This window comes from Aspergillus caelatus, assembly GCF_009193585.1.
Source record: "Aspergillus caelatus strain CBS 763.97 unplaced genomic scaffold BDV27scaffold_76, whole genome shotgun sequence".
Taxonomy (NCBI): Eukaryota; Fungi; Ascomycota; class Eurotiomycetes; order Eurotiales; family Aspergillaceae; genus Aspergillus; species Aspergillus caelatus.
In genome coordinates this window covers 99,768-127,120 of record NW_022475339.1, presented here as the reverse complement: position 1 = coordinate 127,120, position 27,353 = coordinate 99,768, and the positions used below count along the sequence as shown (strand labels likewise).

At 47.6% G+C, this 27,353-nt stretch overlaps 11 protein-coding genes across 11 annotated transcripts; 7 read left to right on the top strand and 4 right to left on the bottom strand.

Annotated features, from left to right (window-relative positions):
* Positions 1-620: 620 nt before the first annotated feature.
* Positions 621-2,243, bottom strand: BDV27DRAFT_171887 (glycosyl hydrolase; the record flags this gene model as incomplete). Its single annotated transcript, XM_032075720.1, has 2 exons — positions 621-697; positions 752-2,243. 2 exons carry the CDS (start codon positions 2,241-2,243, stop codon positions 621-623), a joined length of 1,569 nt encoding a protein of 522 aa, XP_031928161.1.
* Positions 2,244-4,114: 1,871 nt separating this feature from the next.
* Positions 4,115-5,841, top strand: BDV27DRAFT_171886 (FAD-dependent oxidoreductase; the record flags this gene model as incomplete). The annotated part of the gene is made up of 4 exons (XM_032075719.1): positions 4,115-4,437; positions 4,500-4,771; positions 4,827-5,194; positions 5,257-5,841. 4 exons carry the CDS (start codon positions 4,115-4,117, stop codon positions 5,839-5,841), a joined length of 1,548 nt encoding a protein of 515 aa, XP_031928160.1.
* A 248-nt stretch (positions 5,842-6,089) lies between these two features.
* BDV27DRAFT_127504 (uncharacterized protein) lies at positions 6,090-6,849 on the top strand. The gene has a single exon (XM_032066781.1). It carries the CDS (start codon positions 6,312-6,314, stop codon positions 6,594-6,596), a length of 285 nt encoding a protein of 94 aa, XP_031928159.1. The 5' UTR covers positions 6,090-6,311; the 3' UTR covers positions 6,597-6,849.
* A 953-nt stretch (positions 6,850-7,802) lies between these two features.
* Positions 7,803-9,761, top strand: BDV27DRAFT_157273 (HET domain-containing protein; the record flags this gene model as incomplete). Its single annotated transcript, XM_032072479.1, has 2 exons — positions 7,803-7,875; positions 7,927-9,761. 2 exons carry the CDS (start codon positions 7,803-7,805, stop codon positions 9,759-9,761), a joined length of 1,908 nt encoding a protein of 635 aa, XP_031928158.1.
* A 959-nt stretch (positions 9,762-10,720) lies between these two features.
* BDV27DRAFT_157272 (uncharacterized protein) lies at positions 10,721-11,524 on the top strand (the record flags this gene model as incomplete). The annotated part of the gene is made up of 1 exon (XM_032072478.1): positions 10,721-11,524. One exon carries the CDS (start codon positions 10,721-10,723, stop codon positions 11,522-11,524), a length of 804 nt encoding a protein of 267 aa, XP_031928157.1.
* Positions 11,525-12,442: 918 nt separating this feature from the next.
* BDV27DRAFT_144774 (peptidase M24, structural domain-containing protein) lies at positions 12,443-13,776 on the top strand (the record flags this gene model as incomplete). Its single annotated transcript, XM_032070300.1, has 4 exons — positions 12,443-12,595; positions 12,655-13,005; positions 13,065-13,611; positions 13,664-13,776. The coding sequence occupies 4 exons, from the start codon at positions 12,443-12,445 to the stop codon at positions 13,774-13,776; spliced, it is 1,164 nt and encodes a 387-aa protein (XP_031928156.1).
* A 592-nt stretch (positions 13,777-14,368) lies between these two features.
* BDV27DRAFT_171884 (uncharacterized protein) lies at positions 14,369-15,416 on the top strand (the record flags this gene model as incomplete). The annotated part of the gene is made up of 2 exons (XM_032075718.1): positions 14,369-14,792; positions 14,844-15,416. 2 exons carry the CDS (start codon positions 14,369-14,371, stop codon positions 15,329-15,331), a joined length of 912 nt encoding a protein of 303 aa, XP_031928155.1. The 3' UTR covers positions 15,332-15,416.
* A 969-nt stretch (positions 15,417-16,385) lies between these two features.
* BDV27DRAFT_144772 (uncharacterized protein) lies at positions 16,386-17,694 on the bottom strand (the record flags this gene model as incomplete). The annotated part of the gene is made up of 4 exons (XM_032070299.1): positions 16,386-16,490; positions 16,823-17,227; positions 17,282-17,349; positions 17,553-17,694. The coding sequence occupies 4 exons, from the start codon at positions 17,692-17,694 to the stop codon at positions 16,386-16,388; spliced, it is 720 nt and encodes a 239-aa protein (XP_031928154.1).
* Positions 17,695-19,667: 1,973 nt separating this feature from the next.
* On the bottom strand, positions 19,668-20,645 carry BDV27DRAFT_157269 (4-diphosphocytidyl-2-C-methyl-D-erythritol kinase; the record flags this gene model as incomplete). Its single annotated transcript, XM_032072477.1, has 1 exon — positions 19,668-20,645. One exon carries the CDS (start codon positions 20,643-20,645, stop codon positions 19,668-19,670), a length of 978 nt encoding a protein of 325 aa, XP_031928153.1.
* Positions 20,646-21,182: 537 nt separating this feature from the next.
* BDV27DRAFT_157268 (YgbB family-domain-containing protein) lies at positions 21,183-22,463 on the top strand (the record flags this gene model as incomplete). The annotated part of the gene is made up of 1 exon (XM_032072476.1): positions 21,183-22,463. One exon carries the CDS (start codon positions 21,183-21,185, stop codon positions 22,461-22,463), a length of 1,281 nt encoding a protein of 426 aa, XP_031928152.1.
* Positions 22,464-23,154: 691 nt separating this feature from the next.
* Positions 23,155-23,834, bottom strand: BDV27DRAFT_157267 (CAP domain-containing protein; the record flags this gene model as incomplete). Its single annotated transcript, XM_032072475.1, has 4 exons — positions 23,155-23,289; positions 23,358-23,611; positions 23,670-23,697; positions 23,754-23,834. The coding sequence occupies 4 exons, from the start codon at positions 23,832-23,834 to the stop codon at positions 23,155-23,157; spliced, it is 498 nt and encodes a 165-aa protein (XP_031928151.1).
* Positions 23,835-27,353: the final 3,519 nt, after the last annotated feature.

The following is a 27,353-nucleotide window of genomic DNA, read 5'->3' as shown; positions in this document are numbered from 1 at the left end:
TTCTCGCTTGGAGTGACATTATCGTTGAATCCTTCAAAAAAGAGCTTCGACGAATTTGCCTGTTTTTCAGAGATCTTGATTTTACCGATTTATCCTCCGCCTAATTCAATAAACTCTCTGGGAGACCTTTACCATAGAAGTAGCCTTGCCTCGGGGCATTCATACAGTTTGGTATTGAGCCTCGGACTAATCCAAGACTATATTCCACCAACCACATTCTCTCCACAAGTCTATGATGCTGCCCTATTGTCCTTATATGACGCCATCGGATAGATTGGCTAAGAGACTTCCGTCAATGGTAGTCTGCTTTGGAGACTATTACTCCTGTAGGAGATGTCTCGTGTACGTCATCTGAATTCCAGTACTGATGACCAGATTTCTGTCTTCGAGCCATGGATTGAACTCGATAAAAGGTTTATCCCTTCTTACAATAGGTACAGCTCGCAGAGTCGCCGTACGCAGGGGTTGGTTCTTCAGGGTGACAAACTTCAAATAGCTTGATTTGAGCGCAGTCTCTATGGATAACATTGAGAACCACGGTGTCCATTCTATAGAAATAATTTAACGCCATAAGAAAGGCTGGCTGCCCTTCACCTTCCACAAATTTAACACTCAAATGCTTATCCAGATTCAATCTCAAAATCTCGGAAGATCACAGAGCTGCCATCACCACACGCAAATATTCCGTAAACAGTTCCTATGAGTTCATTAGTATACAAACAACGGAATAGGGGTAGGCCCTTCTACGTACCTGTGAAATCATCACCGCTCATAGCGGAGCAAGGTACCTCTCCCAACGCGATGTCTTTTGTCGGAACACTGGAAAAGCAAATTTGGGCTCCGAATTTATATGCCTCGACGGTTGATATTATCGACAAACGAATCGATACAGCATCCTGTAGCGGGTGTGAAGACAGTGTGGTGACTGGCTGTCCAGCTTCTTGAACCACCAGCGCCAAAGTCGAGCTGTGGGTCCTATACTCGATCGCTGCGTACCGAAAGACATCCTTGTACAGCGTCAATCCACAGGATACATCTTTGCTGACCGCACTGCTCAGTATGATTGTAACACTAGCGGTAGAGTCTAGACTTGTCTGTCGCCTTCCAACGAATGTCATCGTCCCATCAGGCGCCCCTAAGCCAGCGTCAGTGGCCGTAAGGGCAATCTCATCCCCGTCCTGGCGATAATTCTCCAAGTGCGGTGTTCGCAGATACAAAGTCGCGGGCGACTTCAGATCAAGGTCCACAGATCGTTTCCCCCCAGCCTTTCTCGCAACTTGCCGTCCAGTTCCCTGCTCAATCTTCACGTCCTTGAAAACAGGAAATTCACCATCAACCCACTCAACACTCGTCATAAACGTCTCCCTTCCTAGCGGGTAAGAACTCCCATACTCCCGCCTCGCGAGCATAACACACCACCATTGTCCATCCTGATCCTGAACGAGGTCTCCATGTCCCACACACTGGACAACTTCACTTGACCCTTCAGCCGTCAACACAGGATTTGCTGGATCGCTTTCAAACGGACCCCAAATGCTTCGCGACCGAGCCATAGTAATTTTATGTCGAGTGTGAGTCCCACCCTCCGCAATCAGCAGGTAGTACCATCCATCCTTGTGATAGATATGTGGACCCTCGGGCACTTTCCCGGTTGCACCGGACCAGATATCCCTGGCCTCGCTGAGGAGCTGTCCAGTGGCAACATTAATCTCCGCCTGCCGGATCACAGTCGCAGGATTCTGGTTATATCCATAGATCCAGCTCCCCTGGATATAAACCCTCCCGTCCTTATCAAAGAAGAGACTCGGGTCTATACCATGGAAATCGAAGTAGATGAGCTCGCTATAGGAATCTGGACTTGAAAGGTCCGTGGCTGTTATGATGAAGTTCGACGGGTGGAAATCCGTGCTACTTGGCATATCGGCTGCACCGGTGAGGTTTGTGCATATAATGTAAAATACGCCATCATGGTGCCGAATGGTTGGGGCGTATATGCCACCTGTGAAGATCTCACGGCGGGATGCATTGTTTATCTTTGTTGTTGCTTGACTGAGGGAGATTTGGGAGGGCCGATTGATAGCGTTCCCGATGAGTTCCCAGTTGATCAGATCCTCGGACTTGTGGATAGGGATGCCCGGGAAGAACTGGAAGCTGGAGTTGGTCATGTAGAAAACATCCCTTACGCGGATGCATGATGGATCGGGGTAGAAGCCGGCGATGATTGGGTTTGTGAAGGAGGACATATTGTAGAGGTCTGATGGATAATCAGTTCAACTTCAGGTGTAGGCCTTCGTTGAAGTCCGTCGATAGAGCTTTTTCGACTTTATTAGTATCTAGGATATAGGTCGTCTACCTAGTTTGGCATTAGCCTGAATCGTTGAGATGGCCAATACCCCCCCCGAGATCTGGTTGGACATGACTCGGTTATGTTGGCTAATGCTGATCACCTACGGGTGTTGGGTTTCTTGGCTCAGTGACCTTAAAAGTAGATCTAACCTGTGATTATCCACCAATCAGATACCATCTATCTTCTGATACACGTCTAGATCAGAAGAGAGGGAGATAGACCTACCAAAACACCCAAATAGAGCAATGTCCAATGATGAATAGGAAGAGCCAAGAAATCTAGTAGTAATCCAGAGAGGCAAATAAGGTATGGGTCCCCAGGTTGATCATTGGTTGATGTTCGGCCAAAGTTGGAATTAATCTATACACAACAGAATAAGGTATGAAGCTGGACGATAATGTTCTGGGAGTGTAAAGGTGGCTCAACTCATTATTGACATCCATCAGATGATGATGGGGGGAAGTCCTTTCGTCGGTAGGCATGGCATGGCGCCTCCAGGGACTCACGAACCGCCATTATAACCTAGTAAAAGAAAGGCATGAACCATAATACCAACGCAGGTACCCGAGTGTTATTGCGGGCAGATCAACCATTGACCCTTGAAAGGGGTGGTCTCTACCTTGCCCAAGATTTACCATTATTTGGGGTTTGCTTATGTGGGCCCTAGAAACTGTGCTAGTCGCTCATTGGAAATGTCCATATTCTTGAGTACATACGAATTCCATTTCTAAGGCCAGGTTAATAAAGCTCATTAATATAGTGATTCCCAAATCAAAGAAACCGCGCTCTCCAAGGCAAAGCCTACTGTCTATAAAAGCTGACGAGCACATGAATGACCAACACTCGTTGGATCGCATTCTAACACATGTCAAAAAGCTGCCCATGCGTTCCATTTATGCCTTCGTGGATATGATAATCACGATAGCCTCTAGTGACACCTCAAAATGACGGATATTCAACGCCGGTTGCTGAAGTCCCTGTTTTTCGGTGGTAAATGCCAGTTTGCAGCGAACTCGCTCCATATCCTGCGAAGTATGGCAAAATGACACCTTACAGCTACCAGCTATTTACAAAGCCAGCCTTGCGCTTACGATCTGAAGTGAACGCCGGGACTCCTGCATAGCCAGTATGTTTCTAGCATATGTTTCGTTTCCCTCGGAGGCGACCGGAATGTCTTGTCAGTCTACCTCTAGCGAGGATAAAGACATGGATGCCAGGGACACGAGAACACGTCCGCGAGGTCCGGGAAAGCATTAGGGACAGAGCATCAACTCTGACTGAGGGAAAGACAGGAGATTTTGGTCTACATCAAGGCATCAATAATCGCCAGGAAACTCATATCGAAAGAGTGACTCGTCCTGTCCATCCAGCTGAATGCACTTGTCAGGGCACCTGTCTGCTCCATGCAGAATACCCTCCTTTACTCGGGACTATTATTAGCAGTCGTAACTGGCGTCGATAGAATAGAGTATACAAGACTAATACTCCATATGCCAAGCAAGGGTTTTATGGATAGAGCAACCTAGATTATAATTGTGTAGCCGAGCCGGTGCGCCTCAAATTCCCGGAATCCTTTTGCGAAGATGTTCTATTGGACCACGTTGCATTCAGACTAGCGCATTAACCAAACCCATTTAAGTATATCGACCGGTGCAAAAACGTTCCAACTGAAGGAGTTCAAAGAGGGGCCGAGTATAATAAGTATTAATATAAGTCGTACGCTGGTGGCCAAGTTAAACCTAAGTCGTTGCAAGTGCCTCAGTTAATATGACGTTGCGATCGATTTCGGGGGACATAAAACCCCCAAAATTTAAAGTCGTCATTGTCGGCGGCTCGATCGCTGGCCTGACTCTTGCCCATGTTTTAGCTGCCTACAACATTGACTTTGTCGTTCTAGAGGCCCGCGAGGAAATCGCTCCAAATGTGGGCGCAAGTATTGGCTTCACCGGTAACGCCCATCGGATCCTGGACCAACTCGGTGTGTGGGATGAACTTGCCGAACTCGCAACCCCCATCGTCAACAACTATGTATGGAACGATCGAGGCCATCAGCTTGGATATACGGGAGCCTTCAAACTCTCGCAAGTTCGGTTGGTCCCATTCTCCTCCGGTTTCGTGGTGTATCTTGTTGCTAAGACTTTTAACATGGTAGTCATGGTTACCCAGTCATTTTCCTTACGCGCCAGCAAGTACTTGACGTGCTCTGGAATAGGTTGCCAGACAAGAGCCGTGTTCTGGCTGGTAAAAAAGTGGTCAAGATGGAGCAATCCTCCACAGAAGCGACGGTGCAGTGCCTTGACGGGTCGACCTACACGGGTGATATCGTCGTCGGCGCCGATGGCGTGCATAGTATCATTCATAAAGAGATGTGTCGACACATGGAAATGACCCAGCAGAGTGATGTATTGCTTTCTGAAAATAAGAGTATATGCACTGATTAAGGGTACCCTGCTTCAATGGTCTCTAACAATCGATATAGGGATGGTCACGCAATATCGCGGTGTCTTTGGTATTTCCAGCTCGGTTACAGGGATCAAAGAAGGGGAGATGCACAATGTCTTTGTAAAGGGGGCTTCTATCCTTGTTATTGGCTGTAAAGACCATGTGTTTTGGATTGTTGGAGTGAAGATGGAAAGAACATATTACGCCCCAGAAACTCCGCGTTTCGATCAGTCGCAACTGGAAGATGACCTTGCATTTTTGATGGACAAACACGTTTGTGCAGGAGTTCAATTTAAGGAGGTATATCAACGATGTATTCGATCCAGCCATCTGCCTCTTGAAGAAGGTATATTTGAGCGATGGAATTGTGGAAGGGCTGCTTGTATAGGCGACTCAGTTCACAAGGTACGATTATTCAGCCTATTTGATATTAATTCAATCGGCTCTTTCTGCTAACCCGATGTTAGATGACCCCAAACCTTGGCCAAGGAGGATGCTGCGCTATAGAAAGTGCCGTAACCTTGGCTAATGCAATAATAGAGATTGTGCAAAGCCGAGAAAAACAGCAGCCTCCAAATATCGAAACCAGATTGGACTCCTGGGCAACTGCGAGCAAGCCCAGGATGAGGCTTATTTGTACGCTGTCAGAGATGGTGATACGGATGCAATCGCTAGATAATGTGGTCTATGAGATTACTGGCCCAATCTTTTCCAAGTACTATATGGACACCTTTGCAGATCTCATATCTGACATGGGCGTGGGTGGCGAATGCATATCTTTTCTCCCTCTACCCGAACGTCAAAGAACTGGGACGATGCCGTTTGGGAAGCGCCACTATATCGGGTCCCCGATTATACCACCCGGCCGTCTACTTTGGAGCATCCCGCTTCTGATTTGCTTCTCCTTAAGCATTCTTATGTCTCCAGCAGAGATCCCAGCTTCGAGCTCTTGGGACGTGTATTCTGCGATTGCGGACCTGGGGATCTTCCAGACTATTTGGGCTCTGGAGAGCGTAAGAATTTGCAACGCCATAACCTTCATGAGCTTGTAAGTCTCCTTCGCCTAATATTGTTGCGGTACTGAAAGGCTAATCTCAACATCACCCCCAGCTACCTTCCAATTTCTCTACTAGCCCACTCAAGCGTAGGGCTATGGAGAACAGTGCCGTCTTACGTTACCTTCTACTATCTGTTCTCTGCATCAAAACGTCTCATTCCCGACAGCCGTTGTATACGATTATCATATGCCAAGCCGATAATTCCCGCGCTGATAGTTGGCTTCTACGTACCTTCATTATGGGTTTGGACCTCGCAATGGTCTTCGCTTCAGTTCCCCCTTATACCGGTTATTTTCAGCTTCTTGCATCGCTTCCTGGCCAATTATATACAGGATACGACTGTCTATGACAGAATACAGCGTCCAACAGGCGATCTGCCATGGATCAGGGCGTCATGGGTTTTCACCGTTTTAATTTCGGGCGGTATCTCCATATGCAGGCATTTTCAGGTTCCGGGACGGGCTATGTCGTTTCAGTCTCCGTCTTTGGAGGCGACCTTAAACGCCCAGACAATAGGTATTGGCAGCGCAGTGATCTGGATTCTCTTAGAGCTGAAAGATGTGAGCGAGGAAAAGAAGCTACATCTACCCTGGTTATACATAGCTTTGGCTCTGCCTTTATGCCTTATCCTTGTCGGACCAGCAGCAACGTTTGCTTTGGGGTGGGGTCTAAGAGAGGAGATCCTAGCTAGAGATGATAGGGAGGGAGCGTTGACAGATTACGTCGCCTCTAAAGCACATGAGATGTAAAGTGGCTTTGGAATAGCGATTTGAGATCATCCCTAGATTTTGGTTCTGTCGACGGGAGTCTTGCCAGTGTAATGTCACTTCAACCTTCCTGCCCTCTCAGCCGCACTCAAGCAACAGGTAAAATGCGGTTGAACAGTGGATGAGCCCTAATATAGTTGCTACTTTACCCGCACATACCACTAGCTGAAAAATTGAGTGCATGTGAGTTGGGTGACGCCATATCATATTACGGGGTGAGTAGGGTATGTGTGGGCCAGCAGAAAGCTTAGGCAGAAGCTATCCTGTACTTTAATAAGAAAAATAGAGAGGCATCCTAGTCTTTTGGCCATAACTGTATGTTTCTTTCAGCTGCCCTTGTTTTTGTTATATTATTTGAGACTGCGTATTAAGATGGATACTCATACTATACAGAATGGCAGGTGATATTGGTGGCTGAGCACTTTGATTGCCGATTGCCGCGAAAGTCTAACATAAATCTAAGCGAAGTGGACCAATTGATCAACCGTGGAAAGTTCAGCTAAGTGGGGGTGTGGCGCATTCTCTTTGCAGCCGCAGCTGAATTGCGGATCCAAGCCTTCAAATCCATGAAAACAAAGCGCAAGGGCTCACCGTATATGATCAATCTTCCACCCATGGTGAGTAAATTGCAATTTTTCTTTCTCTTCTCACTTCTAAATCACGATCTCATCAACTGCAAAGATAGTGTATACCTCTTAGTTGAACAATACAACGTGGCAAGCCAAAACAACATCGATTGTGAACTAGTGCCCTACAATAAATATCCTAATCAGGCTGTCATAGGCTGTGTGCGGATCTCTCTTCTACTCCCCATCAGTTCCATTGTGGGCTTCCTGAAAGATGAATTTATGCAATGTCTGTCAAACGATCGACATCCGAGACCTCTTGCAGTCTTTCCACGATTCGGAAGCTTTCTCGATCGACGTCTTTCAGAGCCCGGACTCATATCTTTCCTCCACTCCACACTTCCAGCCTCACCATACTAGCATCAAAGCTCTCCAAGATGCCAGTAAAGCTGGATGTGAGCTTTGTGGGATGATCTGGGCACATTGCAGAATACGATCTTGCGACCATACACCATATGCTTATCGTGCGGATAAATGCTTGTGTCAGCAATATCAAGGGCCACTTCGCTTTGTCATCTACCAAGGGGTCTATAATTCTTATGCTCAGCTAATGGTTGTAGCCATGTCCGACAATTCTAAGCGCGGGCGCTCGAACGGGACGTGGATTGCAGAGTTAGATATATGTCTTGCAAAGGGTAAGTACCCGGAGGCTCGATGGCTGCCAGACTACTGCTAATGTCGAAAAGGTGCTGAGATCCCGGAAGATGACACACATCTCCTCGAACGTCTCGCTCGGAATGAGACGCCCTCGAATCTACGATCCGAGACATGTCTCTCTCTAGCCGCTAACTGGCTAAACAAATGCTCTCGGGAGCACGCAGAGTGCGATTCAGACAAAGATAAACCGGCCTTTCTTCCCACACGGGTCATCGATGTTGGGAGTCTGAGCACACCACCTCATTTACATGTTAGTGGGGACAGCGAAACCGGGAAATGGGTGGCACTGAGCTATTGCGGGGGCGCGGACTCATCCTTCACTCTCAATGCCTCATCTTTTGACAATCTCCGCAGCGGACTGCCACTGTCAGACTTCCCACCCACTCTACAGGATGCTGTCCTCGTGACAAGGGCACTGGGAGTTCGGTACCTATGGATCGACGCTCTATGCATCTTTCAAGATAATACCAATGAGTTGACGGCTGAAGCGTCGAGAACGAGCCATGTTTATAGCAATGCGGTTGTCACTATTGCCGCTACGAGCGCGGAAACAGTAAACGACGGGTTTTTAGACAAACGGGAACCGCATTTTAACTGCTCTTTCCCTTGGCGTCGACAAGATCACCCCGAGAGCGTCAAGGATGGTTGTCGCACGTACCCAGTCTTCTTTCGAAATGGTAGAAGTCCCCTCAACAAAGACTGGCCAAGGGATTCGCGTTGGGCCACCAGTGGCTGGACGCTCCAGGAGGAGCTGCTGTCGAAACAAGTCTTGTATTATACGAAACGAGAGATGATCTGGCAATGCCGCTCTGGGAAAGCTACCGAGCCAGAAGAGGAATTTACACGCGATCCCACACTGTTCTCAAAGTTAAAAGGGCTTCTAGCTGGCTCAGATAGTTCCGAAGACTCCAAAAGGTCTATGGCGGCTATATACAAAGCTTGGTACGAGCTACTCGAAGAATATACAAGGCGAGATCTCACATCCATGGATGATCCTTTGCCAGCGATCGGGGCAATAGCCGAGTCCTTCGATACTCAGTTAAAAGAGCAGTATTGCGCAGGATTATGGAGGGGCGATCTCTTATTTGGCTTACTATGGAGCTTCCACTGTAGCAGCGGTGGCTCGGGGCCGCCTGGTAGAGTTCTTCGACGCGCCCTGCTTCGACTTTTCGATTACCAAGACAAACATCCTACACTACCTGCTAGGCAAATACCAACTGGTGTTTCTAAGGGTCGCGGGCCGTCGTGGAGCTGGGTGGGAGCCGACGATTTTGCCGGTATAACCTGGCCCCGGGAGAGTGGTACCTTCGACTACCTTGCAAAGGTCGTTCGTGTTGAGGTTCGCGACAAGCTTCACGACGAGTTCCGCTCCGTAGAAGGCGCGGTATTAGCCTTGGACGCACCTTATCGACACGTCCATTTGAGACTTGGTACCTATTCGAAATCCCCGCGGAACCCTATAAGTTTAATACAGAGAGCCTTGACGCGGCTCAGTCCGTTGGCACGTACAAGGAAGTTAGCGGAGATCGCCCTGATGAGGCCAGACTACCTCGCAGCGACGACAACCAGCGGCTCCGTCATCGTTCCGAGCAGCAGCACGGAGTTCACGCTGGTCCAGCTTGCAAAGACGAGTATAGGGCCTCGGCCAGTACTTTATGTTCTCGTTTTACAGCGACATAAGAGATACAAAACAAACAGTGTGGGGCCACAACGTTATCGTAGGGTTGGGTTGCTGCGGCTTATGCCTTCACAGCCAGACAATGATGACTATATAGGGGAGGCGATGACAGATCTTCTGGAAGGTGCTGCGTATCGTGAAGTTACCAAGAAGGAGTGGCCGGTTGGAACCTTTGTAATCGATTGAGTGTGATGAGAACTCTGATATATTGTGGTAAAATTCATCACGCAGGTTCGCATCTCTCTTGCTTTTAGCCGGGTTGATTTTTGTGTACAGTACACCATGGGTATTAACAACTAAAATATGTGTCTAGATTAAATCCCTATACAGAATTGTAGTATGCTTAACCAGGACTAAAAGATATATAGTCACAACGATTCGTTTATTCTACCTTACCTTCAGCCTTTAAACCAAAGAAATCTACTAAGAATACTATATGTATTCTTATGGAGATTATGTAGTGATTATATAGTGATTATAATTTGAACAATTCCTCGATATAAGGAATTTAGGAAGCAAGCTAAATGAATTCCTTGTAGCCAAATTGTGTTATGGTTGGGAAATGAAGGATATTGGGTGTGTTAGGTCTAAATAGGGCTAGATCGCGGGAGCTAATTCTTCTACCAATGAACAACCTGCATTATTCCTACTGTAGCCTAAGCGCCTTGACATGGAGGCGCGGGTAAACCCCTACTATTTTCCTTACTGACGCATGGGCTTTGTTGGGTTTTAGCCAAAGGTCCGAACCCGCCCCAAACCATGTAAGCAATCTACAAGTGTAGTAGATTTGGTACTTGGTACGTGGCAATTACTATCATCCATACAATATCATTTTGACGGGTTTGTAGATTTAGTCTACCCCCCAGAGGTGTTCTATATAATATTCCCCAGGGTCTTGTGAGCCCTTTTTCTTTCAACTCGCTCAAGCAGAACACCTCATAATCATGGAATACCTTTTCGGAGCTTATATTCGGGTTCAGCGAGGTCTGGACTCTGCAAATGGTCTTCTCAATACTTCCCAAGCCTTCGAGAATAACCCTTCGTGCATGAATTCAGAAGATCGCATTCGGTTTCTAGACCTAACCCCTCGTTCAGCCTAGAATGAGAACCTTGCTGCTGTCAGCACACTCAACAAGGCAGAGCTCATGCAGAGGGCAATAGAGTCACCTAAGAAGCTTACCGAAAAGGAAATATACCTTATGAAGGATCGACTGTGGACAGGCAGAACTGATAATGAATTCCACGTATACTTCGACGCGTTGACGGCTCTAAGCGAGATATTGGACGAGTATTGCAAAGGGATAGAAGAGCGTCTGTGGCGCTTTCAACGACTTCTCTATGAGGAACGCGAAGACGAGGCCTTCGAGAGCGTCAAGAGGAAGCTACTGGAGAATCCCGCATGGCCTTCTAAAAATGCAACTGGTGCTAAGAGCTTTCCAATTATTTTGAATGCACTGCGCAGGAGGTTCAAGGAGCTACGAGCGCAAGGGCGCGGTTGGCAACACCTGTATCCGAGAAACGAAATCGATAACATATATGGGGGCCCCACAGAGGAGGAGCGGAAGAAGGGTCATGGCCGTTCTGAAGGTATCCTCCAGAATGTATTCTTATATTTGGATCGGGAATCTGCGGAATCGGTTCTCTTTTCTTGGGGGCGTGTGGATGGCATGAGGATCTGGGCCGTTGACCCAGACTATGAGCCAAGCGACGATACCGCCAATGGATATCAAGGTTATTTACGTGTACGCCTTCAGCAGCTTGTGGACAACTTCTACACCGCTCGGCGCTGGCATGCGAATGAGTCGTCGATGGAGGACTTGTGGAGGGCGGCGCAGAAGGACCCTAAGAACGGCGCTTTCATATCCATAAAAGACGAGGAACTTTTCAGGACTGAGCCCGGCATCCAGACCCACATCAAATATCGAGACTTCTGGACTCCATCAAATTGACAGAGATTAGAAAGATTCATTATAATAACGTCTACTTACTTGTTTCCAACCCACATACGATGCATACCCCGCTTTGTGGCGACACTACATTGTGGTGAATTAAACAGCGCATTAGATACACACTTTTGACTTCATTCCAACATAGTAGGCCTCCTCTGGCAAGGACCCTTAGAATTTCCGTTTCTTTGTGTTGAAAGCAGCGTTTAGTTGGTAGAGGCAATCCAGGAAAATGCCTGCATCATCCGCCATATCTTGACAGTACTTCCCGTCTTGTTACATGAGCCATTTGTTGCAATCCTTCGAAATTTTAGTTTGAGTTGGACCAGGTGCACCTGCGCTGGTGCTCGTTGGAGGGATAGACATGCACCTGCTGGAAGTGCTGTGAGGAGTAGGGGTAGAGGAAGGTGTGCCTCGATCCATATAAAGGTAAAGACCAGGTATACTGTTGTGGAATAGACGCAACTCCAGTTGACGTGTACAGATATTGGACAAACCCACAGGCCTGAGCGATCAGATTTCAAAGCAGGGTTCCAAGCAATGATGAGTATTCTACACTCACTACTTTGTGCTCCTGTACTTGAGATGGAATCAGTAAATTTCGGGCCGGACCCCACGCTAACCCCACCGGGCTCAGTGGATCTTCGGGACAGATCCGAGGATCAGCCTATCAATGTGATATAACTAAACTAGTACTAATGGGGGCTGCGCCCTGAGCTGAACGAGTTAAAAATCAAGAAGCTTGGAGTTTCCCCCCCTCACGTGCTCTCCCGTTACATTCGGCGCGGTTTGCCGATCTGACCATGGCGTCTCTTTCAACCCACACAAAGTGCCACTTTTGCTGATTCCGAATTTCTTCTCCTTGTCTAACTCTCTACTTGATCGCCACGTTCCAACTTCCAGGAACCGATCCCAGCCACCATGGGCGACATCGCATCTGAACTACCCTCCAAGAGAAAGTGTCTCGGAGTCGACTGTGACAATGAAGCGGAAGCCTTGCAGTGTCCGACATGTTTGAAGTTGGGCATGAAAGACAGCTATTTTTGTTCCCAAGATTGCTTCAAAAAGAATTGGGTTGGTTTCCTTATCCGTTGGTGACTAGAGTCTGGTCGCTGACTGAGCTCGTGGGGTAGGCCCAACACAAGACCGTCCACAGGACGGCGCAAGGCAAGACAGGACTTTATAATCCTTTTCCGACCTACTCTTTTACCGGTTCGGTTCGACCGGTCTATCCACTGTCTCCAACGCGCACCCTTCCTAAGTCGATCAGACGCCCTGACTGGTCTGAGACCGGCATCCCCAAGGGCGAACGGCGCTTGCATCGATCAAAGATTGAAATTCTCGATGCCAAGGGACAGGAGGCTATGCGCAAAGTGTGTCGCTTAGCTCGGGAAGTACTAGATATCACCGCAGCAGAGGTCCGGCCGGGAGTTACCACGGATTACCTGGACGAGGTCTGTCACAAGGCTTGCGTCGAACGGAATGTAGGTGCCACTCGCATGCTGATGACATATATATTTCTATATCTTGTTAATATAGACAGGCCTACCCGTCGCCGTTGAACTACAATCATTTCCCGAAATCGCTATGTACATCTCCGAACGAGGTGGTTTGCCACGGGATTCCGGATCAGCGAATCCTTCTCGACGGCGATATACTCAATCTCGACATCTCGTTATACCACGGGGGCTACCACGCCGATGTGAACGAAACGTATTACGTGGGCGATCGAGCCAAGGCCGACCCTGACTCGGTCCGAGTGATAGAAACTACCCGAGAGTGCTTGGATATGGCAATCGAGCTCGTGAAGCCGGGCACCCTCTTTCGAGACTTTGGCAAGGTGATTGAGAAACATGCCAAGTCCCGAAATTGTAGCGTCCACGCGACCTGGGGTGGCCATGGTATCAACACCGAATTCCACCCACCGCCGTGGATCCCTCATTATGCGAACAGCAAGGTGCCCGGAGCATGCAAACCCGGGATGGCTTTCACGATCGAGCCCATTCTGACGCTGGGAAAACCTCGGGAAATTTATTGGCCCGATGACTGGACGAACGTGACGGTGGATGGCAAACGGACGGCGCAATTTGGTGAGTACAGCATGCATATTAGATAGAAAGCCCTACGCTAACATTCGTGGAGAACACACCTTATTGGTCACCGAAACCGGGGTCGAGGTCTTGACTGCGAGACTGGAAGATTCTCCAGGAGGCCCGATTCCCATCCCGACGACCGACAACAGTATTAACGTATAGTCCGCCTCGTACATCATGGATTGAAAGACATAGTAGGGCATAGGATGATCAGTCAGATGAAACAGACACAGGGAAACAGGTGATATTCAAGGCACGGCAGAACGTAGGCTAGATCGAAGTACATTCTAAGAAACCCTCAGGGAGTAGGACCGGTGCCAACATGGTTACAAGGCATGTGGAAGTGACATGACTGGACGTTAGTTGCATTCTCCTGAGAGCTGGGGATAATCCGCGCGCTCTGCGAAGCCAATAGACTCCCGCATTTTCGGACTGTTCAGAGGGCGGGATGACCCCCTCGTGGGGGCTACATCACAATACAAGCATTACCACCAGCTCGCCTAAAAAAAAAAAAAAATAAAAATAAAAACCTCTGAGAAAAGTGCCTGCTCCTCATGCGCAGCAGCATGGCAAAAAGACCTTTGCCACCATATTGGTAGCCGGCCTTTAGGCACAGTCTTCACGCTAAATCAAAAGCGGAATAGAACGCTCCCTTCACTATTACTTAAGTGTGGAGTTACGCCCGAAGAAACTGTCTGCAGCCTCCTGCATACCTACCAGTACATTTATGGTAGTTCACGCGGAATTCCTGGAAATGCCATCATCTACCGAGAAAGTCTTCAGCATCTATGAGCTTACCGAACATATAATACTGCAGCTGAATGACCCTGTGGAAATCATTCGCGCCCAGCGTGTTTCCCATAGCTGGAGAGATGTTATCCAAGCCTCCCCGAGGCTCCAGGAGGCCTGCTGGTATCCATTGTCCAATACTAGGGATGCTGACACGCCGTCAATGTCCGATGGACAAACATGGAAACTGAACCCTGCTTTCAACCGGATAGGCGTGTCAATATCCAAAGATGCAGAAGAACCTAGAGTGCTAAAAGACGGCCTTCAAGAAAAGGGCGATTTCAGCTTGGAGGAACCCATCTACGACACACCAGGATCATGGACGACCATGCTGGCCACGCAGCCTCCCTGTCAGCGAATGCTGGTCGAATGCTACGGCGACTACTCCGGTGACGAGACAATGTAAACAGCCCCTCTGACCTTTACCGCAAACTCTTGAGCTGATATATTGCCTATGTTCTATCAGATTGTATCAATGACAGGCTGTCTCCTAATGGGCGACATCATGGCCATTCTAGCAGAATGCCGGAATCGTCAGCAATGCGGCGTAGATCGCTGGGGTGGAATACCTCACATTACGGGCCGGTTAGTCCGATGGGACGAGAGTCACTGGGATCTCTATGACTGGGTAGCCCTTGACAAAATGCCGGATGATGTATCAATTAAAGTTGCGATTGAGCTGCCTTGGGGATCCGGGGGTTGTCCTGGATTTTCCCTTCGCCGCCTCGACGGCAGCGAACACTTTCTGCATGAAATGATCCTGCATAAAATGATAATGGATGATGGGCAAGAGTATAAATGGAAATATGGGATGAACCTTACGCATAAGACGGAGTATAAGCCAAATCTGTTGGTTGTCAGGGAGCACCAGGAGGGATATCTGTCGGATTCCAGCAATATCTTCCGCCTACTTTCTGACGTGAAATAACTACTTCTTTGAATATACACGGTGTGGCCGGAATGTACAATGCTGCTGTAATCGGGAAGGCTCTTGATAACCTGCGTTGTATGCGTCGAGTCTTAAGATCTGGATTCCGTATCTGGTATTACAAAACTTGTGTACGGTAATATTTCATTTCGCTTTTTTTTTTTTTTTTTTTTTGCTCGTCATTTGCGTGAATTACCTTATAGCCGTTCCGACGCCTTTCTGAATATCGTTTAGCCATAGGTGTTTCGAGAGAAGACAAGAAACGTTTGCTCCAGTTTTGCAATCATGTACACCTCATCTGTAGTACTTAGAAGTGGCCTGAAACATAGAGTGGGTTCCTAGATGGTAGTTACCAAAGTTAATCTCTCCTATTTATTCATTGAAATAGAGTAGTCTTCTCAGCTAGCACACTTTAACTGTCGGTATTCAGGAATATGATAATATAAACTTTAAAAAACAAAAGTAAACTGAGTACTACAGAAGGTCCTAGATTTATTAGCTAGTATACTACTCCCTAGTCTAGGAAAAGAAGAGCAACATAGCCGTTTTCCTGGAAGGTAGTCGACTCCGTATGGTATATATTCCTTTCAGCCGCCTGTTCCATCGGTCTGCGTTCTGACCTTGCCCAACGCAGATACTGACGGAAGGAACGCCCGCCGCATACATCCAACCGCACATACGCAGGCGTGAAGAAAGTATATTGGTCCTTCCCAACCCGACGGAGTGGTCAGACGGAGAACCAGAGGATAGCCAAGCTCCTTTCAAGGAAAGGGCCTGGACAGTCCTATCGTCGCCTCATGAGATCCCCAGATGGGGGACTCCGTCCACAGTCTGGACGCGAATCGAGGTCTAGAGTGACTGACACTTGCAGTCCAACGACGGGACCATATTGTCCATAGTGTTGCATCCCGTTTTCATAATGTCTGGGAATTCGTGTCCTGAGTTGGAATATGAATAAGATATTCCTCGCCCACTCTAGCCTTCACACGTATTTATCCATATCCTCCCGCAGGACCTCAAATAAAACGCCTCTCCCTCATCATACCCACAGGCATCAAACACTAGTAACCTCAGTTGAAATCTCCACAGTTCTAAAGATCTCAATAGCATTCCCGGAACTACCAAAATGCTCACCTTGCCCATAGATAACAGCCCGAATCTGAGGGTCAGCTTGGGCACGCGGGACCAAAGCGTCTTGATCTGAGGCTCTGCGCCAAAAGCCCCGACGCCGGGAGTGATCTGAGCTCGGGTGTGAGCATTTACAGGAGTGGTTACCGCGCGAGTGCTGGTGGTAGATATGGGTGGTGAGGGCTGAGAGGGCGGGAAGACAGGCACAGATTATGCCTAGGGAAATCTCGGCATTTCTAATCCGATTAGTGTTAGTTAACTCGATTGACACGTGGCACTGAGAGAGAAAGCTTACCCGAGCATGTTAATGCGCATGAACGCCATTGTGATGTCCTGGGAATCGGCGTTGCTGATGATCAAGACCAGACGGGCGATGCTGGACGCGCAGGCGAGACCACCGGCGCTGAGGAGGGCTATGACACGGACTTTCTTTCGGGTGGGTAGATGTAGTGTCGATACCAAGGCTAGTGGAATGATTAGGACGATTAGATCGCTGACTACACTAATCACCGCATCCGCCAGCGTGATCTTGGATTGATCCAGGCAGCGGCCGGGAGTAGCCGGGGCCCAGAACTTCGAGATGGGGATGCAGATGCAGATCTTGACAATCAACGCTGGAACATAGTAGGCCAACATCAGGCCGAGAAAAAGATAGATGAAGATTACAGCCTTGCGGAAGGGGTGGAAGACCCGCGTCATGATCCAGAGGAGGCATACTTTGGTTAGGTAGGCTGCCGGGCCGTAGATAATCATAGTTCCGTAGACGGTCTGATATTATCAGCCTTTGGTTTTCAATCATATCGGGTTCGCGATCTGGCATACCTTACGGAAAATGCGTTGATTGTGATCTGACACATCGTCGACGTGAAGGCCCCCTCCATGGTAGCCCACTAATGCGGGTTAGCGGTGTATATCGTGGCGTGGCGGCATACGTACTAGCCAGTGCAATGGCCGAATAGCCGACCCCAAGGGACTGTGATCTAACCTTTAGCACGAGTTTGGGACAATTGCTAGTGCAGAACCTACCCAGGCAACCAAGCAGGCCGCTATCACAGTCAGTTCCCTGTCCATTATATCATCTCACGGAACGCACCATCTTCTTTGGCCAAGCCATTGAATACGAACATCCGGGTATAAACTCGGAGGGCGACGCAAAGCGTAGTGGCACTGATACATACGATCTGCAACGCCGTATTCCAGTGTTGGACAGTCCGATCGATTTGTTCCTTGGGCATAACGGGTGCGTTATCTGCCAGCAGATGCCCCTTGGCAGTCCAGTTAGTGGAAGATAAAATGGCTGCAAGTGACAGAGGTATGGGATATAATAAGAGAGGTGAACAAGATCTCCTACACCATCTAATAATAAAAAAACAACAATAACTCAGGAAATATCAGATTGACGAATATAATCAATAGATTGTGTAGAATCGTTATGTAAAGTGCCTGTACTTTTCATGATCATCATCTGCTTTCATACTCAGCTAGGACTCAATAGTTGACACTTTCCAGTCTATCAACATAAGAAGGGGGAGTTTAGGCGATAGAAATAACTCTTTGCAAAGGTCGTAACCATGAGCCTGGTCTCTAATGTTACATGGTCAGGCAAATCCCAATAGACCAATCACCAGGTGGCGGAAGACAGAACGGGAAGCTCGTTACTGGAGCCCTGGATCCATCGGTCTGAAACTTAGCTCCTCGCCCGGCCGAGTGAATCTCAGGTCCATGTCACTTGCACCGGATGATCATCCGAATAACGGCCGTGGAAATGACAGCCAGACCGTTGCCCGCTTTAGGAAATCACGGAGTCGTGGATGTCATCATCGACCCTTGTTTTTGCCACTTCAGGTTCACTAACCCTATGCTGATGCCACCAATTTTAGATTAACTATGGTTTAACCATTGTTCCTGCGTTTACTGTTACATCCGAGGCTTCTACGGAGAGTTCTACATCAACTTACAGTACCTGGTAGCATAGTCTCAGCCACCTACTCATCACCGATAATACATAATGCCAAATTAATAGGGTGCTTTGCAGTCTCAGTTGGCCTGTCTCCACTTGAACTACATGATTAATATGCCTTGTTTCTTACGGTAATCCCATTCAGAAGCTCGTCAAACCGAGTCCGTCTAAGACGAAGGGCCAGGGCTGGGAATGAACTCCTGGAGACAGGTCACCATGATAAGGCTAATATGTGACGCATTGCCTTTCAAGCTCTCAATGACAGTTGACTGTGCATCAACCATGAACAAATAAAATGATGAAGGCTAATTTAGAGTTCTAGACAATTCTCAAAAACCATGTGTTAAATGTGACATACATAAAAGCTTCTGTAAACCGATAGGGCGACCTGCCGAGCTTGAAGCCCTAGTCTAGCCAGCTGTCCCGCTTGACCCGCAGCCATGGACCCATGGTTCTGCATCATTACAAAGTTAGAAATTCCTACATTCCAGAGGTCTCAGGGAGTTTAAAATTCCCAAAATCAGGCAAGTGGATCGTAACGGCTTTTGAGCTAGACTTTTGACAACAGATAACATGAACATGTGGCCGCTTGCTTCCTCGGAATAGTTTCTAAAATAGAAAGCGCACTAAAGCGGAGCACATGTAAGTTGTTTTCTGGGCTAGTCACACAGGTGGCAATCGGAAATGTAACACCTGATTATATGATTGGATTGAGAAAGGAACCATAAACGAAGACATATCTCGATTAACATATTTCTCTCCTCCGCTAACAGCTAAGTATCACATCTTACCCCTCAATGAGTACAAGGTCTAGTACCATAGTGGGACTATGATGGAGAAAGAGAAATGTAAAAGTTTGCAGACAAGTAATTGTCTTTTATGTCTGTAGTGTTTGATGTATCTAGCCCCTCATTATCCGGTGTTTGATACTTCTGTCGAGTGCCTCCAGGTAGGCTGCAGTCTTTGGGTGGGTATCTCAGGGGTGCTGACTGGCCCCTGTCCCTGTTTTAGGATTCCCTTCCACACGTTCGTTTCCACATCTATCTCTAGTTGCTGATGCTAGCTGAGCAACACTGTGTGGTACCTGGCTTAGACAACCTAGAGCATTGCCTGCGAATGAGAAATGATCTCATTATAATCCAGTTTACCCTGTATCTCCATGCTCAGCTTGTCAGGCATGATCTGCCCCTGCTCGGTGTATGATGAGCACTGGAGGAGAACATGTCTCGAGGTCTAGGATCCCTTCCATCAGTGACACTGGTCTTTGAGACGAACACCCTCAACCGGCCCCACAGCCCTAACAACCCTCCTAAACATATTCCTACCGCTCAACTCGTCGGCTAAACGCTCCGCATGTTCCTCATCACCCGCCAAAAACAAACACGTCGTGCCTGTCCCAGCCATCAAACTCACAATGGCCCCAGTCTCCCTCCCCATCTGCAAAGCAACTCCAATATCAGAGTCCAAATCTTCCGCGACTTCCTGGAGATTATTATCCAAATAGGGAGTCAAAAGACGAAAGGCAGTATTCCCCCAGCCAATCCCCAAACATTTCTCCAGCTGCTCACTTTGACTCGATAATACCTCCCCACTCTCTATCCTTCTCGCAATAAACTTATCGGACCTGTCAAACACAAGCTTCGTCGACAACCCCCTCGGCATTATCCCCAATACCCAATGCCATGTCCGCATAGATACAGCGGCAACATCCACAGGAATAACAGGTCGATGATAACCAGCCCCTATCCCAACCAGCCCGCGGATAAAGAAAGGGACATCCTCTCCAATCTTCCCTCCAATCTTCATTAATTGTTCGTTATCTAGCCCCGCTCTCCAGATCTGGTTACAGCCAACCAATGCAGCCGCCGCGTCAGCACTCCCTCCACCCAGCCCCGCTTCCGTGGGGATGGACTTGACCAGATCGAAGTGCAAGGCTTGGCTTGAGATGCCTGCGAAATTAGCTAGACGTTGCGCCGCTTTGATGACGAGGTTGCTGGAATCAGCTGGGATACGATTGCTATCAATTCCGGAGACTGTCATTGTGAATTTTTGGGGATCCTGGGCCGGCGAAATGGTCATGTTGTCGTAGAGGGAGATGGCCTGGTAGACCATTGTGATATCATGGTATCCATCTTTGCGGAGAGCACCAGCGTGGAGATACAGATTGAGCTTAGCTGGGATCTCTAGGGTGACGGGGGTGAATTGGTTCACATCAGGCATAGTCATTGTGTTGTTTCATTCAGGGGAGGTGTAAGTTGGGGTTCTGGGATTTCTGGTGGCCTTTAGGAGTGGCAATTGCTGATAAGGCAAGCCAGCACGCGACACGGGGCAGCTAAAATTTCCCGAACTTGCGGTCAGTGACAGTGGGGGATTTATCACGAGGATCGCATTCAAATCGATCGTGGTAGCGTGGAGATACGCTCGAGCACTGGATATGTCACTTGCACTAGTTACATCTGGAGCACAAGTGAGGTTGCGCGCTTGATAGTCTTGTGGGGGTTTCTCGTGGTTAGTGAGTTAAGAAGAGTAAAGATCGACTGGAGCTGAACTGTGGGGCAAGCCAGGTTTTGTCATGGGTTTAACTGTCCATGACGATATTATGTTTTGTCGATCAAGCCGATGACATATATAGACGATGATTCCTAGTGCTTGATTCTGTTCTGTTATGGTTGATTTTTATCCTGGGATTGCAGGCGTACGGCACGACCTACAACACAACACGGTACAGTAAAGGCTGATAGTGCCCACCTCCCCCAACGTCCAATGTCCTCAACACAACCAACATTCGGCACCGTTCTCCTGGCCGCAGGAACAGGCACACGAGCAGGGAACGCCAAATGTTCCAAAGTATACAGAGAAGTTGCGGGAGAGACGGTGATTTCCCGTGTTGTGCGGGCCTTTCGAGCTTGGGATCCACGACACCCCATTGTAATTGTGCGACATCAGAATGATGCAGCACTCCTTACGCATGCAATTCAGGGATCTGGTGCACAGATATATGAGACAGTTGGCGGGGACACCCGACAGGCATCTGCCCTTGAGGGGTTAAAACTTTTGTCGTCATTGGAACAACCACCGTCGCACGTTCTGATTCACGATGCGGCGAGACCATTTATATCGTCGTCCTTGTTAGACAAGATCCGAGATGGGATGCGCGAAGCGCCTAATATCGGAATAATATTGGCGATTCCAGTTTCCGACACACTTAAATCTGTTGATGAAAGCGGCTTCATCTCCCGGACAGTACCGCGAAGTGGTCTATACCGTGCGCAAACGCCGCAGGCATTTTCGCTAGCCAATGCACTCAGAGTTCACGAACAGCTTGCCAGCGATAAAAATGTCGAGTATACAGACGATGCCTCTCTCTTTGAGGCGGCAGGCTTACCCGTCCGTGTCATACAAGGAGAAGAGAGGAACATGAAACTCACGTATGCGACGGATTTCGAACAGGCGGAGCAAATCCTTCAAGCAAAGCCTCGATTACCAGAACCTTCTATTCCTGACGTCCGTGTCGGGCATGGATATGATACCCATCGTCTGATTCCTGCGACAGAAATCACCTTATGCGGTGTCAAACTTTCGCATACCTCGGGGCTGCTGGGCCACTCGGACGCTGACGTGGGTCTTCACGCTCTGACCAATGCACTACTGGGCACGATTGGGGCGGATGATATCGGAAGCCACTTTTCGCCATCCGATCCCAAGTGGAAAGGTGCTTCGTCAGATCAGTTTGTTCGACATGCGAGGAAACTTGTCAGTGATGCCGGTGGCGTCATCACGCATGCCGATGTGACCTTAATATGTGAGAGGCCTAAGATTGGTCCGCATCGAGATGCACTAAAAGAATCCGTGGCTCGTATACTCTCGTTGGATAGGTCGCGTGTATCCATCAAAGCTGGGACGAATGAGAAGGTGGGCTTTGTTGGAAGGGAAGAGGGAATCGTCGGGTTTGCAACGGTAACGGCTGTGTTTCTTGGTAATGTCTTGCGGGCTGAAGTGGACTGTGATTACAATAGTAACAATGGTTTGCCCAATGGGCACTAAGGAGGAACTTTAACCCTAATGTTTGTACTGTCAGAACTGTATGATAGAAGTTGGTCAGCCATTGCTTTCAGGGTCGATGCCTTTCCAATATGCTCTTGCCTTTGCCTGTGCGAAGGTATCCCTCGTATGACTCACTGGCTCACCGAATGTTCTTCTTTGCTCCTACAAGCTACTCCTAATCTTGTATGATAGTGGATGTTGGCCGTATTGATCGGTTGGAGGCACGACCAAATGCCGAAGGTATTTTGGTCGAGTGGCAGCACGCTTGACAGTAGATACTTAAATTACGACTACTGAGTAGCTGCCTTTGTGCCTTCTCAGCTGATTAGCGTTCATTCGGGTTGTAGCCACCCGACTTGTGTTGGGCGGTTTGACCGGGGATAATGCATGCATATAAGATAGAGTTATTTCTAATCCAAGCTAGTAGTTTATCTCATCATTAACTTTGATAAGTTAGGGGTCAGCGTCTGTCAGAACCTCCCTCCATGATCGTTGTTGGACTGATTCCCCGCTGTAACCAGAGTGTGTTGGATCCCCAATTGTGCTTCTAGAACGCAAATGTAATATATACGAAAGCCGTCCCTCCCACAATGACCAGGGCTTTTCTAAGAAAGCCCCTATTTCTCACCGTGCATTATGACATAGATCACCTTTGCCTTGATTCCATCCATCACCATATTGTGAATGTTGATCACCGTTGCTTGTAAGGTTTTTCCCCAGCATAGTTGCCAACAGGGTCATAGTTGGCAACTACAATATACATGCCACTTTCACACTTCGTCGAGGATACAGCCATACCGACTTTGGAAGAATCCGCCCAAACAACCTAGTTGTAAAAGATTCATAAGCTACTTTCAATGCCATAAAGTGAATCTTATGGTGTATATCACTTACTTGAGTGTAATGTCCACAGATCGCATTGGGCCCGCATGTATTGCTATCGTAATTATAGTCTTTGTGTTCATTATGCCACGCATCTATTGCTTGTTTCACAAGATCTGCTGAATCACTGCCCTCATATAGGTTTTGCCCGGCACGATTATGCTCGAATTTGCAGCTATCGGCCAATTGCTGGGCAGCTGTGGCGAGACCTTCATCCCACTCGATGGGCTTCATGTTACTAGCGCTTGGCGTCACGGAAGATCGGTCTTGAGTATCCACAGTTAATGGAGTATATCATTAAACATGATTTAGTTTCGCACTTACGGTTGTTATGAAGGGAAACAGCCCGTTGCTATCCATATTAGGAATATATCCACAGTTTGGTCATGATATTCATGTCAAACATACCTTGTCTGCATCGGTGAATGAAGCTCGAGCCCCAGAAAAACAAAATAGCAGAATCGTAGCAAAGCTGAATGGGGATTTCATTTTGGCGATCAGGTAGTTCAGTTCAAAAAGAATAAGCTCTTTGAATGCAAGCAGAAGGGACTACGGGTATAAGGCTTTAACCAATGCGTTACCAAGGTTCCTTGAAGTTGAATAAACCCTTGAGATGTAGGAGAATATCTTGCGATGAGGAGTTTGTTGGATGTTTTGTACGGGCTGGACCCCTTTTTGTGTTGAATTATATACCTTTTAAGTTTAATAGCTGTGGGGACGTTTGTATGATTTATCATTATCTCCTTCATTTTAGAATGTCGATCAACCAAGTGAACTAATCAAAGGTTGGTGAGGGTTTATGTGGAGTCTGATAGCCACGGCACTAGTGGTCCTAGTAAGCCTTAGCTTTAAAATTACTCCGTATATTGAACCAAAAGTGGAAACACGAGGCTACATTTAATTACATTGCAGATCCATTAAAGGATCTGTGAAACGAAGAATTATCCCATTTGTCTGGACACTATGGGCGAATAATTGGTAGGGTATTCTTATGTTAACAAGAATCTTTTGATAGGCACCTTTATTCAAGCTTAATTTAGTCTATCTTCTTAATTGCTAAAATCACAAGCCAAGTAAACCCTAGGCAACCGGTACATTCGTTGCTTGCTTAAAGTTTTATCGGTCTTTGTAATCTTCCAATCAACATAGCGATTAAGGTCATCGGAGCTGGAATGAAGATCATCGGTGCTAAAATGAAGATCATCAAAGCTTGAAGGTGCCCTGACAGTATATTTGGCCCAGGGTTCCCGTATAGCAACCAGTCAGGGGGTCATATCCACTGAAGATTAATCTAGGTCAATATTACTGCCTTCCCCGTTAAGCGTTACGACCCTCAATTCTTTTGGAGAAGGAATACTTACCTAGAAGCCTAGTGTCAGATTCAACGGTTGATGGTTCCACTCATCAACTGGAAGTTAGAAGACTATGCAAGACGCCAACCAATTGATACTACAACATTGGACCCGCTTTATATTGTTGCTTATTCTATTCTATTCCCTTACACATAATTGTATATGCTTGTAAAACTAAGAAGCTTTCAGCTAACTAATATTGCCTTGAAGTGGGCCTATTTGAAAACTAATACAAAACGTTATTAAGACTAGAACCATGGTATAGTGTACCGACGTTCATTCGCATTTGCGCAACTTATGCAGACTGGACGTCATATGGTGTTATAAGAACGATTCAAGAAACCTAACAGAAGAATGTACTTGTCCTGATCCTGCGTATTTGGACATAAATAGAAAGGAGTGGCCCATCATCCTCTCTGCTCAGGGAATCTATGACCGCCACAATCCTCTCTATCATCGGGTTCTTTGTTATATGGAAAGTATCAATGTTACTTCCCAAAGAACGCCTCCTTTTCTCTCTCGGAGATTCTCTTCACGTTGAGCTTCTTGATCGCAAGTTTATTCTGTGTGCGTGATGCCTCTCACTAGCCATGAGCCTGTTGGGGATATCACATCGGCAAGGTCTTTCAAGTCTATCGTTATAGACCCTTGCCTAGCGTACCCTATCGAGTACGGACACAAGACAGAGAATCATAGGATAACGATAGTTAACTAAGGACGAGTAAAACGGTCCTCCATTACCGCCCCTCTTCAAGAGCAGCCCGTAGGGCCCGGGCTTCTTTAAGAAGACCAGAACTACTTTCTATAATCAATTGGCATCCCTTGATGAGCTTATCTATGACAGTTTGCGTGTAAGGGTCCCATGTATCCTTCTCGTTGGCAACCAATTCTTTGAACGTGGAAATTTGCGTGTCCAATTGCCGCAAATTGTCCAATGATTCTAAATCCGGAACGGCCGTTCGACTCCTAGGTGGTGGAAGGGGGTTGCGTTGATTGTTAGGCTGGCCTGTTTCACAGTCCGGATTGAGCGAGGGTGACCCAGCTGACACGTTGGCATCACCGACGACTGTATTATAGATCCGGCGAGAATAGGATCGCCGAGGGTAAACTGTTCGTAATTCCTCTCGTCTTTTGAGGAAGTTGTGTACCCAACTTTCACCGACGGTCTCAGTTATTGTAGTGCCCCGCTTGGCGAGAATGGCGTTGGCCATTTCTTCGATCTCCGATCGCGAAGGGGCAGTTTGATGTTGTTCAATTGCTGATAAGGTCCATTTTACTAGTGACTCTTCTTCTTCCGGGGTCATTCTATGACTGTTCGCCCATTTGTGAGACCGACAGGTAACCCCATTCATCCTGTTGCGTAAAGTGGTTGACGGCACTGCATATTTCCTAGCTGCCTCCCGTACGGAAGAACATTTACCATCTTTGATATCTGCAATTGCTGCCTGAATCCTTCGTTCCTGTTCTTCCTGTTCTTTGGGGTCCTTTGGTTTTTGCTTCCGTACAGGCGGCATGCTCGCTGCTTGCGCTGCCGGCAACTCTGTGAATTGGGAGATGATGAGCAAATTGGGACCGGGCGGCTCACTTTGCAATTCCACGGTCTGTCACATGACATCGGCCCCACGGCGGGTACGGCAAGCCATTGCGGCCAACGCGCGTTAATTCATTTTCCTACATTTTAGACCTGTTTCTGCCGGCAGAATAGTCTACTATACTGAATCTACTTGAATTGCTTACTTGGTCTGCTTAATCTGCATAGTCTGCGTGGTCTGCGTAGTCTGTGTGGTCTGTTTAGTCTACTTGGTCTGTGTAGTATGCGTAGTATACGTAGTGTATTTACTAGTCTATTTGGTATAATTATATAGTCATATGACTGCAAACTACTGGAGCAATTAGGATTCAGACCTGGTATTAACTAATTAAGGGCGGCCAACTAAGCGGTGAAAGAACTAGACGAAAAGAGGATTAAAAACCCCTAAAAAACATAGGAAAATGAATTCATGCGCGTTGGCCGCAATGGCTTGCCGTACGGCGGGTATCTGAGCCCATCCCCAACCCTATCTCTCTATTCTTATCAATGCAAATTCATTCTATACAAAATCCTAACTCCAGAAATCACAAGAACGGTCAAGTATCTCTATAAATGCTCCATTATCCAAAGGAGGTACCAATATTACGATTCAATATACGCAACGTTCCTCAATCGAGCACTTCGATATAGTTCCGAAGCAAACTGTATTTAATCATAGCAATCATAAACACTAAGTTGTATAAATCTATATAATCGGGTGTAAAGAGGGATTGCAAGCGGAACGTACGAGGACCACAGAGCACAATTTACAGTGGTTGGACGCCTCGCACGAGCGGAAGGGAGGGGACGACGATAGGACATGGGCTTGCATTCTGGCCTAGTATCCTCTATCCCCAGGTAGCAACTCTGTAAAAGGCGGTCTCTGATATGTTGGCTGATTATGCTGTCAATGAGGCGCACCTTCTTGACATCAGCAGTGGCAGGAGCTGGGTCCGCGGTCCGATAATCTATCTTATCTCCCTGATATAGATGAATGGTTGTATGTGGGACAACTGATTGTTGATCGAACGTTAGACAGACATTTGCTGGTTACTAGTTGGATGATCACTATGCTATGTGGGGAGC